At 42.9% G+C, this 16,841-nt stretch overlaps 1 protein-coding gene and 1 long non-coding RNA gene across 2 annotated transcripts in view; both read left to right on the top strand.

Annotated features, from left to right (window-relative positions):
- The window catches only part of rsu1 (Ras suppressor protein 1), a 46,238-nt gene extending 44,259 nt beyond the window's left edge, over positions 1-1,979 (top strand). The window contains exon 9 of the mRNA XM_084033828.1: positions 853-1,979. Coding sequence (XP_083889954.1) covers positions 853-955 — 103 coding nt within the window. The 3' untranslated portion in view covers positions 956-1,979. The remainder of the gene's footprint in view (positions 1-852) is intronic.
- LOC311028994 overlaps positions 1-16,841 on the top strand; it is a 97,824-nt gene that overhangs the window by 53,511 nt on the left and 27,472 nt on the right. The gene's annotated exons all lie outside the window — the stretch shown is intronic.

Here is a 16,841-nt window from a genome sequence, read left to right on the forward strand (position 1 = left end):
GCTCTGTGACGACCTCCGTTGGCGTCTCAGAGGCGTAATATTCTGGTACACCTTTCTGCCTCGGCAAGCGTCTAGACTGATGACGGGGCGATACGAAACAAAAAGGCAGTCTAAAAGGGGTTCTAGATAACTCGATAACTGGATAGCTAGCTAACTGGATACCTTCCTGACTAGATTCCTAGATAATTAGATACCCAGATAACTAGATAACTGGATACCTTCCTAACTAGATTCCTAGATAACTAGATAAATATATAACTGGATACCTAGATGACTGAATACCTAGGTAACTGGATACCTTCCTAACTAGATTCCTGGATAACTGGATACCTAGATAACTGAATACCTAGATAACTGGATACCTAGATAACTGGATACCTAGCAAACCACATACGTTCGCTCACTAGATGCCTAGATAACTGGATGCCTAGTTAACTAGCCTGATATCCGTCCCCAGAGCTGCATCATATCTCATCCTGGTAAGTGGTGGAGTTGTCGCCATAACAACTAACAACAAACACCATTTAATTTTGTACCACTGAAAACCGTTCTATGTTTAACTTCTATACTATTTTTATGGTGGACACTTTCTTCCTCTGTAACATACAGACAAATCAATGAGTGGGACAATTAAACAGTTGTCTGTATACTGAAACAACTCTCTCGATCTCTCTCTCTCCGCTCCTATCCCATCTCTCCCCTCCTCTCCTCTCTTCCCTCTCTCCCTGTTTCTCTGCTCATCCTCCCATCTCTCCCCTCCTCTCCTGTCTCTCCCCTCATACTTCCCTGTCTCTCCTATCCTCCCCTCTACACCTCCCCTTCTCTCCCCACTTCCCCTCCTCTCCTCCTCAGTCTCTACGGCAGACACATGCAGGCCAACCCAGAACCACCAAAGAAGAGCAATGATAAGAGTAAGAAGATCAGCCGTAAACCGCTGGCAGCCAAGAACAAATGAAGAACGACGAACAGCCCGTCAGGCTCATTGCATGTGTCTCTTTTTCTAAAACCTTTTCTATTGCATCAAAATGAAATATGTAGTGTTACATATTGGATATATATTTATTTTATTTGCATCTCTTCTGAACTAGTTGACTCTTGGCTTTGTTATCTAACTAACATTACATGGCCATAGATGGAACTATGGTAACACTTAAATAACCAAAGTGCTGAGTGTATTTTAAGTTGTTCCTAGTGGTTTCTTTACAGTTGATTCCAGATGACGGACATCAGGAGGTCCTGTTAAACTAAAGTTTTAGTGTTGCTGAGTGCTACTGTGTGTGCTTCACATATTAAGGACTTGAAACAGCACATATATAGAGAACGTTTCGTGGCTATTTCATGACTATTCAACACTCATATGACTCACTCTGGATGCCCACCGGATGTAGCTCTGATGGGAACCTTCTTTCTGCTGATCCAACAGCATTCAAACACTTATTCTCATTTTTCTTCTTCTCCTTTAGCTCTGCAAGGATGTTTTTCTATCTTTTATGTGTTTTGAAATATCAAGCTTTCAACATTTTTTTTTATAAATGAATCTCTAGATTCTCCTCTTCTCTTCAGCAAACATTTCAATCTTAAGTGGCTTCCAAGACTTTGAGCTATTAACTGTATAATCTTTATTTCTTGCCATATTTAATATTTTTAAATTGTATGTTTAAATGTGTTATTTGGGTATTTTGGTAACCGATATTTTGTTACTATACAGTTTAATTACTCTGTCACCCCAAAATCTATTTCCTCAGTAGCAATCAACTGAGTCTGTTCAGCGTGTCACTGTGGAGCACCAAGACTCAGCTTCTCTTTGTTAATTTCTTCTCACAGCTTCACCAAGTGTCCATCACGTAGCAGCTTGTTGCAAAGCTGAATGATTAGAATCTGTTTCTTACATGCTTTTGTTGCTTTTGTTACAGGCCAAAATATAGTAAAGTTCACTGTGGTCACTGTACTGAACAAATAAAACAATGTCTTCTCTTGTATACTTCATTTCAGATAAATATTAAACATACACCCTGTGTTTGAATACATCTGTTACTTGTCTGTAAAATATCTTGTGTTTTTCTAATTTTCACTTTGTTGATGGCATGGAGGATAATTCCATCAACTCAGAGACACCTACACAACTGTATAAATAAATACACATGTACATTAATGGATGCTGGGCTGGTTGGAGATGAGCCAGGCCGGCGAGGCATCAATCCCCCGTGATCGCTTCACAATGCATGCTGGTTAGTTTTGTGTCTGTCTTGAGCCTGGCTTGCTCATGCAAGTGGGCAACAACAGTCTTGCGAGATCAAGGCAGCCGCAGCTTGTGGAGCCCTCCATCGCAGTTGCTCTCCATCAACTGCATGACCCAGGGCATGATGGGAAAACAGCTGGCTGTCGCCTCAGCTACAAGATGATTCTCGTTCTGTGTGATTCTAACGTATACAGATTGTACGCGCTTGCAAATTTCCTCATTAAATTGCAGTAAACTACTGCCAGCTACAGCTTCCAGCATTCAACTGGTTTTCTACAACAACTTTCTTATTGTAAAACATTACAGTACTGTTATACTGTTATATTAGTGTTCCTACTGTAATCTCCATGAACTGTAATTACTGTACAATGTATTAAAGTACTGTAGAATGGGATATTTACAGTATGACACTGCTGGAAGAATTATTTTTGAAAATGTTACATTTCATAATAATAAAATGCTATCATAGAAACAATTTAGACAAGAGATGGCCTTGCAATATTATGCTTTTTATTAAAGGGACATCGTGTAGGAATTACTTCCATCTAGTGGTGAAATTTTATTGCATTCAAATAATAATGCTCTCTAGCACATCTACGGTAGCCGTTATGTACCAAGAAGCTATGACAACATGTTATCCAATGCTCACACAAAACAAACATGTGTGAGCATGTATAAGTGATTATTATTCCTCTAGAAAGATTAGAAGTGAGTTATGTTGCCAAGTTTATATTGGGGTTTTTTTTGGTAGCCATTACTATGTTGTAGCCTATAGCATCAGCTAACAACTAGACCCAACGAACACAAATGAATGTGACTAAAGTGCTTAGACTGTACAAAGCAAGAGGTGCCAACAGGAAGCGCCACTTGAATCATACACTTTTTCATTTAGGCTAACGAGAAATCAGATTAAACTAGCCATGCAATAAAAGAGTTACTGGACTTGATCAACATTGTTATTTTGAAATTGATTGAAAATAAAAAAGGAGAAAATAAATAATCAATGCAGATTAGCAATTCTGCTTTTGTGTTCTTTGTTATTTTTTAGTGAATGGTTTGTCTGACACTGTTTGCTCAGGTATTTTTATTTTCTTGAGAACACGAGTGGTCACGGACATGGATGTCTCAGGTCTGGATCAGTGTTAATTTCGTTAACAAAAACTATGACAAAATATGTTCGTCAAAAGCATTTTTTCTATGACTAAGACGAGACGATGACGAGCTAAAAATAGATCCTTGATGATAAAAACTATGACGAGATGTCTGCTTCGTTTTCGTTAACGTGACGGGACGGGACTAAAATGTTAATGGTGTGTTCTACGGACATTCAAAAAAAAACATGCGGTCTTTTTCCTCTTAAACTAGAGAAACGGGGCTAAACAACGGTACCCTGCTTGCCCATGTGAGCGATTTATTTCTGACAACAAAACGAATGCGTTAAGTTGTAAAGATGTGACTAGATGTCTCCTCGTCTCCGTGGCGCATTTCTCCGTTTTGTTTATGTATATCTATCATTATTTTCATCCGCCATCTTGCTAGTGACGTATAGAGTTACATTTATAAATCGGACGCTCGTATTGGCTCCCGTAGCGGCTTTTACAGCCAATCGGAAAGCCTGATTTACGCTTGGCAGTGAGTTGTTGTGTTTGCCCAAACGGGAGACACGGTCAAAGAGTTATTGTAGTGATAGAGAAAGTTAAATACATAAATGGCACAGAAGAAGTACACTATATACACACATATTTAGGGCAGGGAGTGGAAAGGACCATTCCTGGCAACAAAACCACCCATGGACACTACCCAAAATATTACCCATATTTCATAGACAGAAGCAGCTAGAAGCTTGATGGAATGGAATGGAATTGTCCTGTTGTAATAGCTCGCTACATGCAGCCCATAGGAAAAGAATGAGACAACAGATTCAACATAGGCCAAGTTATGGACCGGCAGCTTAAAGCAGACGCATGGTGCTAAAATGTGACTAAAAGTTGACTAAAATGTTTTACTTTTCGTCGACTAAAACTATGAAGGTAAACAATGACTAAAATGTGACTAAAACTAATAAGCATTTTCGTCCAAAGACTAAGACTAAATCTAAAATAGCCGCCAAAATTAACACTGGTCTGGATGTCTCAGGTCTAGATGTCTCAGGTCTGGATGTCTCAGGTCTGCATGTCTCAGGTGGGTCTGCATGTCTCAGGTCTGGATGTCTCAGGTCTGCATGTCTCAGGTCTGGATGTCTCAGGTCTGCATGTCTCAGGTATGGATGTCTCAGGTCTGCATGTCTCAGGTCTGCATGTCTCAGGTCTGGATGGATCGTCGGCAGTCCCCTGCAGAATACAGACCATGCCTGCAGCGATGGTCCGTATAGGCAGTCGCCTGTCTCTTGTTCGTGGAGACATAATTTGGTTACCGCTCTGGCCATTCCATTAATTGTGCAAACCAGTTATTTTATCTGCACATTATTTCGTCTCCTTTCGCGGTTTTGCTGCACATTACATTCATTTTCTGGTGGAACTGAACCAGATTCCCAGATTCATTCATATTCTACCAGAATATGCAGCAGAGACACAAGAAGCCTGTGGCAGGGGATTAGGACCATCACGGACTATAAACCCCCACCACAGACCTGCGCTGATGACATCACCCTGCTGAATAACCTCAACAGCTTCTTCGCAAGGTTTGAAGCACCCAACAGCACACCGCCACAAAAAACAACCCCCCCCCCCCCCCCACGACCAAGCTGTCTGTCTCTCTCCAGCCAGTGTGAGGAGCACACTGTCGAGGATTAACATCCGGAAAGCTGCTGGACCTGACAACATTCCTGGTCTTGTGCTGAAGGACTGTGCGGTGGAGCTCACAGATGTCCTCACAGACATCTTTAACATCTCCCTGAGCCAAGCTGTTGTTCCGGCGTGCTTCAAGGTAGCCACCATCATACCTGTGCCGAAGAAGTCTTCCCCCACCTGCTTCAAGGATTACCGACCCGTCGCACTGACCTCGACCATCATGAAGTGCTTCGAGAGGTTAGTTCTGAAGCAGATCAAAACCGCCCTCCCGCCCTCCCTGGACCCGTTCCAGTTTGCCTACAGAGCAAACCGGTCCACAGAGGATGCCATCTCGTCGGCTCTCCATCCAGCCCTCACCCACCTTGACAATAAAGACTCATATGTGAGAATGCTGTTCATCGATTTCAGTTCAGCATTCAACACCATTATCCCCCAGCAGCTGGTCTGCAAGCTGACAGATCTGGGCCACAGCCCCTCCCTCTGCAACTGGCTGCTGGACTTCCTCACAGCCAGACCGCAGCGTGTTCGGGTCGGCAGCAACACATCCGACACCGTTGTGCTGAGCACGGGGGCGCCCCAAGGATGTGTGCTCAGCCCCCTGCTCTTCACCCTGCTGACCCACGACTGCACACCCCACCACAGCTCCAACCACATCATCAAGTTTGCGGACGACAAGACAGTGGTGGGTCTCATCAGCAACAACGATGAGACCCACTACAGACAGGAGGTTTCCCAGCTGGCCACGTGGTGCCAGGACAACAATCTCTTCTTCAACGTGGGGAAAACGAAAGAGATCGTTGTCGACTTCAGGAGAAGCGTCACCCAGCCCCCCCAACCACTGACCATCAACGGTGCTGCTGTGGAGCAGGTGAGCAGCACCAAGTTTTTGGGGGTACACATCGCTGAGGACCTCTCCTGGAGGAGCAACACCACGGCTGTAATCAAGAAAGCCCAGCAGCGCCTCTACTTCGTCCGTAAACTAAAGAAGTTTAAAGCTCCCACACCCATCACGCTCACCTTCTACCGAGGCGCCATTGAGAGCATCCTCAGCAGCTGCATCACGGTGTGTGGTTTGGAAGCTGCACTGCAGCCAACCGCAAGTCCCTGCAGCGCATCGTGAACACTGCTGAGAGGATCATTGGTGCCTCACTCCCGTCCCTACAGGACATCTACAACACCCGCCTCACCCGCAAAGCACTCCGCATTGTGGGTGAACCATTCCATCCGGCCCACAAACTTTTCAGCCTCCTGCCTTCAGGAAGAAGGTTCCGCAGCATCCGGTCTGGCACCAACAGACTCAAAAACAGCTTTTTCCCCCAGGCTGTTAGGATGCTGAACTCTCTCTCAGTTTTTCACTCCTCGTTTAACAGATTTGACACCTGTTTCATTTATCTGATATTTTCATTCTTTCTATGATGTGTATGTGTATGTGTATGAATACATGTATAGGTTGTTGTGTATGTGTATGTGTTTATATTTAATTTTGCTTTGAAATTGTGTAATGTCAATTTGCTTAGTTGTTTTATTTGTCTCTTAAGAGGTGAGGTACCATGTATAAGCCTGTTGGCTTCTTGACCTCTCCTGCCACACCTTTTATGTTTTTTTTTTTTTTTTTTCATTCTTTTTGATTTTGATGTATTTTAAGAAAAAATAAATGAATAAATATGATCAACATGTCTTTAATAACAGGCTGTGCCACAGTCCTTTAAAGTAGCTGTAATTAAACCTCTTCTTAAGAAGCCTACTCTAGATCCAGGGGTTTTAGCAAACTACAGGCCGATATCAAATCTTCCTTTTCTCTCTAAGATCCTTGAGAAAGTAGTTGCCAATCAGCTGTGTGACTTTCAAAATAACAACAGTCTAATGACAACTGACCTTCTAATTGCTTCTGACAAAGGACTGGTTTCTGTACTTGTCCTGCTAGATCTTAGTGTTGCGTTCGACACCATTAACCATGAGATTCTAATATGTAGACTGGAAAAATGAATTATCATCAAGGAACCGCATTAAGCTGCTTTAAAGGTTGTATCAGCGATTCTGGTTGCCCTCACTTCCGTTGCGAGATACAAAACAAACAGAGCCAGCTAACCCCTCCCTCCCGTGTTTTGAAAATGATCATGGACGCGCATTTTCATGAACGTGCCACCCACCCTTTGTCTGTGATTGATTGGAACACTGTTTATTTTGCTTTTGAGGTGTTGGTAGTACCGTTTTTGTGTGCGATCTCGGAGCCTAGGCTGCCTAGAGAGACGCGTTTTTTTGACAGCCTGCTTATGGGGCGGGCAGCTAGTGGATCGTGAGGTAAAAACAGATGAATGTGATCATTTATGTTTCGGCCCAGAATCGCTGATACAACCTTTAAGTCCTATTCATCCAATCGATCTGTTTGTGCATGTCAATGAAAAATCCTCCAGGCACACTGAAGTTAAATACAGTGTTCCTCAAGGTTCTGTGCTCGGACCAATTCTTTTCAACTCATATTTGCTTCCTTTACAACAAACAAAATTCCATTGTTATGCAGATGATACTCAATTATATCTATCAATCAAGCCTGAAGAAACCAATCAGCTAGTTAAACTCCAGGCATGTGTTGATGACATAAAAACCTGGATGACCTGCAAATTCCTGATGTTAAACTCAGATAAAACGGAAGTTATTGTACTTGGGCCTAAACTCCTCCAAAGCTTGCTGTCTAAAAATATAGCTACTATTGATGGGATTGCCATCGTCTCAAATACAACTGTAAGAAATCTTATCTTATCTTTGATCAGGACCTGTCCTTTGACTCACATATTAAACAAACTACAAAGACAGTCTACTTTCACCTGCGTAACATTACTAAAATTAGGCCGATTGTGGGTGCAGCAGCGCGGCTGCCTCACAACCTCAAAGTTCTTTTGCACTCAACACAGAAAATCAGAAAATAAAAGTCCTCAATCCACTTATGAGCTGCAAATCATAAAGTGTACAAAAACTTAGGGTCTTTACATTTCTGAATAAATTAACTGAAATTAAGTGTAGGTAAAAAGACTGTATTGCTCCAATGTCCAGTGGCTTCTGGCTGCTTCACGGGTTTCTTCACATTTATACCAAATCTAAGGTCCGATGTTGACTCTCGTTTTACCAAGGGCACTGTCGCAATCTCTTTTTTTCCTTATTTTCCACCTGTGTTTTCTTTTCCTTGGATGTTTTGGACCTCCTCATTTCGGTTTTTAACCGAGGAATTGGAAGCTTGTTGCTACTTCCCTCTGCCAATGTGCTATAGCTACGGGGTTTTTTCGGGGGGGGGGGGGGGTGTTGTTAGTGGGCAGGGGCGGATCTATACCGGGGTGGCATAGGGTGGCAAATGCCACCCTAAAAGAAAGCCTTGCCACCCCTGCTGCCACCCCAGTTGGCAGCAACGAATTCAAAGAAAAGTTATGTCCAATTTGACATTTACGAGCGCAAATTTCCAATGTCCGACTGCAGTGAATGCAGCACGAGATTACGTCAGAGCAGCAAGACGCTGCTTTGTTTAGAAAATTGAGTGGCGCATTTCGCGAAGCGAGGGAGCCAGGAGTCGCAAGGAAAGAAGGCACGGGAGGAAAGAGGTAAAAAACTGATTAACTATCTATCACAAAATGAAATAATAATGAAAGCACAGTGCTAGTATAGTTGCAATGCTGATTTTGAGATGATAAAAATCAGGTTGAAGAACGTTATTTCGCTAACTATACATGTAATGTTAGCTAGGTCTGACGTTAGTTCTGTGTAAAGTAGGCTAAGAAAGCTAATATTGATTCAACGTCTGTCAAGGAAAACATTGTACTAAAGTTACTTTGAATCTTACAGAAATGAAGAGGAAAGGTAACATATTTAGTTTTTTCTCACCAAAGAGAAAGGAGAGAAAAAAAGAAAATGAACTGAGCAAGGTAGACGGAGGAGATGAGGTGGAAGGAGAGAGAAAAGAGGTGGAAGGAAAGAGAGAAGAGGTGGAAGGAGAGAGAGAAGACGAATATGAGGTGGAAGGAGAGAGAGAAGGGCAACAGAAAGGTGACAGAGATCGAATACAAGGCCAAGGCGACCAGGGACAGGAGGAGGTGGGAGAACACCACAGTGTTCAAGATATGGAGGAGGGAGAGCATCACCAAGATGAGGAGGGAGAAAGTGAGAGACAAGATAACGTGCAGGGCTCAGACAGTAAAAGGGAAAGCAGAGTGCCTGAGCCATCACCAACGATCTCTAGTCGAGCTGGTCCACATGGTATGGAAATTGTTGCTGCATAATATACTAAGTTACATATGAATAAGAACAACAAATGACAAAAACGGACAGTTTGCTTTAAGCATATATATATATAATATAGCCTAAATATTCATGTTTGCTTAAATATGAATAATTGGGGAAACTTGTGTGAAAGTGTGATTAGATTGGGACAGAGTTTTAATATTTTGTGTACAATGTATTTTAGATCTATTGCTAAGATAAAATTCCAAAATTAAAAAAATTAACCTAAAAAAAACTCTCCCAGGCTAAAATGTTACTGTGTTAACACAGTCTGATGGTTATAACTAATCAATGACGGTTCCAAATTGATTGTGTTTTTACTAGTTGTTATATTGTATAATTAGTTCAGATGTAATGCAGTTTGAATCTTTCCTCCCCTCCATCTTCTAGACGTATCCAAGTCCAGGTGTGAGGTGCCAGTGCAGCCACAGCGAGTTTCCCTAAGACCCTCCAGGGAGGAGCCAGGAGAAGCTTCTGCAGCGACTGGTACAAATCCCATCCCTGGTTAGAATACTCTCAATCGAAAGATGCAGCTTACTGTTTTGCTTGTAGGCATTTTTCCCTCCCCGATGCTCCAAGGACTGTTTTCACCTCATTCGAGGGTTATCGTAACTGGAAAAAGGCTACAATGAAAGACAGTGGTTTCTGTTCTCATGCCAGATCTGAAGGCCATGTAAATGCAATGTTTGCATGGACAGAGAACAAGAAACTTATGGATAAAAATACCTCAATGTTTGGACTAATGGATGAGCAAAAAAAGAAGCAGGTGGCTGAAAATCAGTACTACATTAAAACATTAGCTGAAATTTTAGTTCTAACAGCCACAGAAAACACAGCACAGCGGGGTCACAGGGAGTCTTCGACTCAGAAAAAAGGGGTGTTTTTCTGTCTATGTTAGACTTGCTGGGTAACCATAACCCCATCATTTAAAAAAGGCTTGAACAACAAGCTAAAAATGCAAAATACACCAGTAAAACAATACAGAATGAAATACTTGAATGCTTGGCTGCAATGGTCAAAGAGGAAATCATCCAGGAGGTTAAAACGAGCAAGCAGTTTTCAGTTATTGTTGATGAAACTAAAGATGTTCAGAAAAAAGAGCAAATGTCATTTGTTCTGAGATATTTTTACAACGGTGTGGTTCATGAGAGCTTTCTGGAGTTTGAAGTGGCAGAACAACTGGATGCTGCTGCCTTAAGTGACAAGATTATATGCTTTCTTGAGAAGCATGGGCTGGAGTATAAGAAAAACCTTGTAGGCCAGGGCTACGATGGCGCAGCAGTGATGCGCGGGGCACATGCAGGTGTTCAAGCAAAAATAAAAGAAGTAGCCAAACATGCCTTCTATGTTCACTGTAGTGCACACTGCCTGAACCTAGTTATAGTAGACACTGTAAAAAGTGTGGCAGATGCAGGAAAATTCTTCTCATTATTGGAACGACTGTATGTATTCATGTCTGGGTCTTATGTACATAACAAATGGCTGGAAGTGCAGCGGGAGATGTTTGATGGTGCACCAAGGGAACTCCAACAGCTAAGTGATACACGTTGGGCCTGTAGGCACATAGCATGTCGCAATGTTATGGACAGGTTGCCTGCAATAGTACAGGTGCTTGAAGAGATTGCATCTGAGAACCATCCACAAAGAGCTGTTGAAGCAAGAGGGATATTGGCTCAAATTGATCTGAATTTTGCTGGATCTCTTGTTCTGTTCAGAAAGGTCCTGAGTGACTCCAAGTTTTTATCAGACATGCTCCAGTCTAAAACAGTGGACTATGCTCAGGCTGTTGAACTTATTGAAGCACTTAAAGAGACACTGGTCCAGTACCGTAGTCAAGCCTCTTTTGATGAACTGTGGAGTGAAACACTTGATTTATGTCAACGAAGTAACATTGATACGACTCAGCGAAAAAAACCAGAGGCCAAGACAGACAGCAAAGGTGCTTCAGGATACTGTCATCCACTCCACCTTGGGACATCATGTAGTTCCAGATAGCAAACAAACTTTTTGTGTCTCTGTGTACTATCCAGTCGTGGATAACATGATTGGAGAAATAGGAAGAAGATTTTCTAACACAAATTGTAACATTATGCAGGGTGTCCAGGCACTAAATCCGTCAAGTCCAACTTTTTTGACAGAGGAGGCTGTTCTGTTATTGGCTGAAGCTTATGATTCAAATATTGAGGTGCTCAAACACGAGTTACATCAGACAAAGAGAGTTCTAGACAGAAAAAAGGGGGGAAAGGAGAGTCCTACCACTCTAATGGAGTTCACTCAGTTTTTGGACCCATACCAGGATGTTTTTTACGAGTTGTTCAGGTTGTGTAAAATAGCGGTTGTTTTACCTGTGAGCAGTGCATCCTGTGAACGAAGTTTTTGATCTCTCAGGCTCATAAAGACTTATTTGCGGTCTACTATGACAGAAAAGAGACTATCGAGTTTGGCTGTACTCATTCACTCAACTTGAATCAAAACGCACAAAAGCATTAGATCTAGATACATTTGTGAAGCGTTTTGCTGAGCAACATGGAAATCGCCGCATTCAGCTGTTATAGGCATGACAACTTCATGTAATGCTCACTGGTGAGCCTTTACAAAGCTGTTAAAATGATGACCTCAACAGAATGTGCACTTTAAATTTCTGTATTTATATCTTTGTTGTGTGTGAGAAAAAAAAGTTCAAAATGTGACACTGGTGTAAATCCTGCTGAACGTGAAGCAGTGCTGTTGTTATTGTTGTTGTTTGTTAATGTCTCTTCTTTTGTATACACAGTATAAAACTGTCCAGAAACGGCCTGTATGAACCTACTCACAAAATGTTTTTGTACTTTTTCAGACTGGGAGCAAAATTTATTTTTATGTGACTACTTCTCAGGTTTGTGGAGATTTTGATGTAACATACCCTTTTTTAACTCTGTGAGCCTTTTTGTGTAATTTGTTGATACAGCAGCTCAGATTTACATGCATGAAATGTCCCTTTCATGTCGCCTTAACTGCTGTGAATACTGTATATACTGTACTGTATTTCTCATCACTTTATCAGTAATGACCTCATCTGTCCAAAAATTGTTCCAGCTACTGAGGGACAAATGGGGAGAATGTGTTTTCTTAGTAAACAATAAAAGCGATGACCAGTACCTTGTTTAAGTGCCGTGAAGCATTTATTTCCACCGTGTATTTATGCTCAACTTAGTATAGCTCAGTCCATAGATCTTCATGGGTAAGTTTTTCTTTGGATAGTTTCTTTTACAAATCCCCTCTCACACATCTGCCACTTATCACCTGTGTCTAACCTTAATGGCTTTCCTGTGATAATGGCCCACCTACAGTAGTGTTACCATACTTCTATCTCCTATTAAGTGAGATCAAATTGTATGGTCACTTATTCCTAATATGAACTCTTCACATTGATTACATGAGATTAATGTGAGATGTGTGTCAGTATAAGTTTGTAAATGGCAGCCTGTGCGTATGTAGTGTGTACATACTATTTCTCATCAAACTGTGATAACTGTGAGTAAATTCAGTATATATACACGTCTGCCATATGTTGCCACCCCTCAAAAATTCCTGCCCCCCTCTTGCCACCCCATACATATTTTCCTAGATCCGCCCCTGTTAGTGGGTCATGCTATGCAGAGTCGAGGTGAAGTCTGAGCCTTTTTCGAAAGATGGCAAATTACTCTGCTGTCCTGACATTGGTCGGGAGTTCGTTCCACCACTGAGGCACCAGAACAGAGAAGATTCAGATTCAGATTCACTTTATTGTGTCTCCCAGGTGAGAAATTTGTCTCGGTTTTGGGTTAGTTGCTGCATCACAGTAGGATATCATATGACATACCACACACAACATACAGCTAGTTGACCTTATGGGTAGGACAATTTAAAAACATAAGAAAGAAGTAAAAACATTTGAACAACAGTGCAAAAAATTGTTGTACAAAGAACATTGTTGTACATTGTGCAAAGAACACAATTAACCACCCATTCCATTCCCATTCATTCTGTACATTCACTCTCTCATACATATGCAAAACAGCAATCACACCGCCCAACATACATCCTGAGCATACTGTCCCTCCATTCATACATCTATACCTGTGCAAAGTAGCAATCCCACCAAACATACAGTTATTCATTCTAGTCTCATTCATTCATCCTTACATACACATCCATCAGGGCATGAAATTGGCACCCGCCCGCACGCCAAATGCGGGTGGCTTTTGTGATTGGCGGATGACACTGTCAATCTACCTGCCACATTGGCGTGTAGCCAATAAGACAACACAACACTAAGCAAGTGCACAGTCATGATCACCGTTTCTCATTAATGAGCTTGACTGAGAGAGGAATGAACGAGTGTTTGTACCTGTTATGTTTACGCAGAGGAACCATGTACCTCCTGCCTGAGTTTAACAGTGTGTATTCAGAGTGCAGAGGATGGGAGCTGTCTGATAGGGTAGTCTGGGCCTGTCTTATTGTTGTCTGATCAAATAGCTCCTGCGGGTTTGGAGGCACTGGTGTTCCTATAATTTTGCTGGCTGTCTTGACTAGGTTAAAGATCTGGGTTTTCGATTTGACATTTTGGTTCCCAAACCAGCTGGTGATATCATAACAAAGAATGGACTCAATTGTAGCCCTGTAGAAGATAAACATGATGTTTTTACTAACCCCAAAAACCCTGAGTCTATGCATGAAGTGGAGACGCTGATGAGTTCTGGCTTTTGTCACCACCAGCATTTCTAGAGTCTTTTTTGTGTTTATATGGAGTTGATGTGAAGCGCACCAATTTACAAACTTGTCCACAGCCACTCTGTGTATGTTAATGTCAGTGTTTTTTGTCAAAAGACTAAGAATGACAGTGTCGTCCGAAAATGTAACGATGTGTTGGTTAGGTGCAGAACTGATGCAGTCATTAGTGTATAATGTGAAAAGAAACGGTGAGCTGACGCACCCCTGGGGGGGCGCCAGTGCTGCAGACTGCTGAGTCAGACAGAACCCCATTGAATTTCACCTGTTGAGGCCTGTTTGACAGGAATGAGTGGTACCACCTAATTAAAAAAGGGTTAACTTTTAGCTCTACTAATTTCCTAAGAAGGTTGTCTGGCTGGATTAGGTTAAAAGCAGAACTAAAATCGACAAAGTGCAGTCTGGCGTACGCATTGGGACTTTCTAAGTGCTTGAGAATGAGGTGCATTATTGTAGATATGGCATCACTTGTGCTCTGAAGAGTCTGGACTTTGCTGAGCGACATTTGTTTGATTTCAGTGATGGTGGTACTAGCCGGCCAGCTGAAGTAGAGGAGCGAAGTGCTTGCTTGGGGGCATGTGGTTTGACCAGTGTTTGAAGGTAGATGGTTGCCGTTCCATTGATGGCCTTGAAGGCCACTGCCATCATCTTGAATTTGGTGTGGGCTGCAACAGGGAGCCAGTGGAGGTCACAGAGGAGGGGGGTCACATGGGAGAATTTGGGTAGATTGAAGACGAGGCGTGCTGCAGCATACTGGATACGCTGCAATGGTTTAGTCACCGAGGCCGGGAGTCCAGCCAGGAGAGAGTTGCAGTAGTCAAGGTGGGAGATGACCAGTGCTTGGACCAGGAGTTGCGTTGCATCCTTTGTGAGGAAAGTCCATATCCTGCAGATATTGTAGAGGGCAAATATGCAGGATCGGGCCACAGCAGTGATGTTGGGGGGTGCAGGATAGTTGGTCATCAAGTATTACACCCAGGTTCCTCGCAGTTGAGGGCAATACTGTGATGCCCTCGACAGTGACTGACAGATCCATGCGAGGGCAGTCTTTCCCCGGGATGAAGAGGAGTTCGGTTTTATTCAGGTTAAGCTTGAGGTGATGTGCAGTTGTCCAGACAGAGATGTCTGGCAGACATTCCGAGATGCAAGTTGCAATGTGAGTGTCAGAGGTTGGGAATAGCTGGATGTCATCTGCGTAACAATGGTAGGAGAATCCATGTGATGTGATTACAGAGCCTAGTGATCTGGAGTGAGAACAGAAGCGGTCCTAATACTGAGCCTTGAGGGACACCTGTGTCCAGAGAACAGGGTTTGGACATAGAGCCATTCCATGTGACCTGAAAGGTGCGATTTGTCAGGTATGATGTGAACCAGGTTAGAGCAGAGTCAGTGACGCCAAGTTCAGCCAGGGTGGAGAAGAGGATTTGGTGGTTGACTGTGTCGAATGCAGCAGATAGGTCGAGGAGAATGAGGAGTGGGATGAGGCTCTGGCGTCTCACAGGGACTCAGTCATTGTGAGGAGGGCCGTCTCAGTGGAGTGAGCAGTCCTGAATCCTGATTGATTAGGGTCAAGGAGGTTGTTCTGTGAGAGAGAGGATGACAGTTGGTTGTAGGCGGCCGTTCCAGGGTTTTAGAGAGGAATGAAAGAAGAGATACAGGTCTGTAGCTTTGGATTTCAGCAGCGTCTAGGGTGGATTTTTTTAGGAGGGGCTTCACTGTAGCCATCTTAAAAGACACTGGAATGACACCTGAGGTGAGGGAGGAGTTGATCAGGGTGGTGAGGAATGGCAAGATGTCGTGTGAGATGTCTTGGAGAAGAGATGAGGGAATCGGGTCAAGGGAGCAGGTGGTAGCACGGTTAGATGTAACAAGTGCGTGAACGTCTTCAGAGGTGAGAGGGCTAAAGCTGGTAAGGCCATCGGACTCCATAACGCTTCACCTTGGCACGTCCTCTTCTGACCTTGAAAGGTCCGAAGTAATCTACACCCGTGTTGGTGAAGGGTGGCTTGTCAGGAAGCAGACAATCTTGCAGGTCCACCATTTTCTGCTCTCCTACTTTTGCACGCTGTCTTCTGCAGAGATTGCCCTCTGAAATCACTTTTCTTGCTGCTGCATTGGCTCTTGGTATCCAATACCGTTGTCGTAATGTGGCTAAGACATGATCTCTGCCTCCGAACACACCGTGTCGAAAGTACGGGTCCAGTTTGAAAATATGACTGTTCCTTTTCACACGAGAGCCTCCAGGCTGTAAGGCTTGTATCTCTACTTTGTAAGTTTGTCTCTGACTGTACTTAACCAGCTCCATTTCAGCTTTGGAAAGATCTTCAACGGTAAGTATTTTTCTTTTTTCTAGGTTCTTCTTGCAGGTCACCATCTGCTGTTCAACCATGGATCTGCATTTCTCTGGTGTAACTATTCATTCAATGCATCGATGAATCGATTGTCAGTCCTTAAGATTCAACTAAATCTATCTGCTAAAATAAATAAATAGAATGAATCGCTTTGGCTTCACCATTAATCGATATAAATGCGTTTAATGGGATGAATTGCGATCCTTAATTATGATTAATGTTTTAAGACTTAGTTTACACATTTTTGTGTGAAATGCAGCTCGGCAATCCATAACTCTGTCATCAGCTTGTCAGCCTGCATGGAAGTTACGCCAAAAGCCCCCCACTGGTGCATTTCAACAACAAACATGGCGGAGAGCGGCAGCGAGATTGTTAATGCACCAGCAAACAAATGTCTCTGGTGAAAGAGACTCGGTTTGCCACGAACGTTTTGAAACGAAGGGCATC

The sequence above is a fragment of the Eutrigla gurnardus genome (genome assembly GCF_963514095.1).
Source record: "Eutrigla gurnardus genome assembly, chromosome: 18".
Taxonomy (NCBI): Eukaryota; Metazoa; Chordata; class Actinopteri; order Perciformes; family Triglidae; genus Eutrigla; species Eutrigla gurnardus.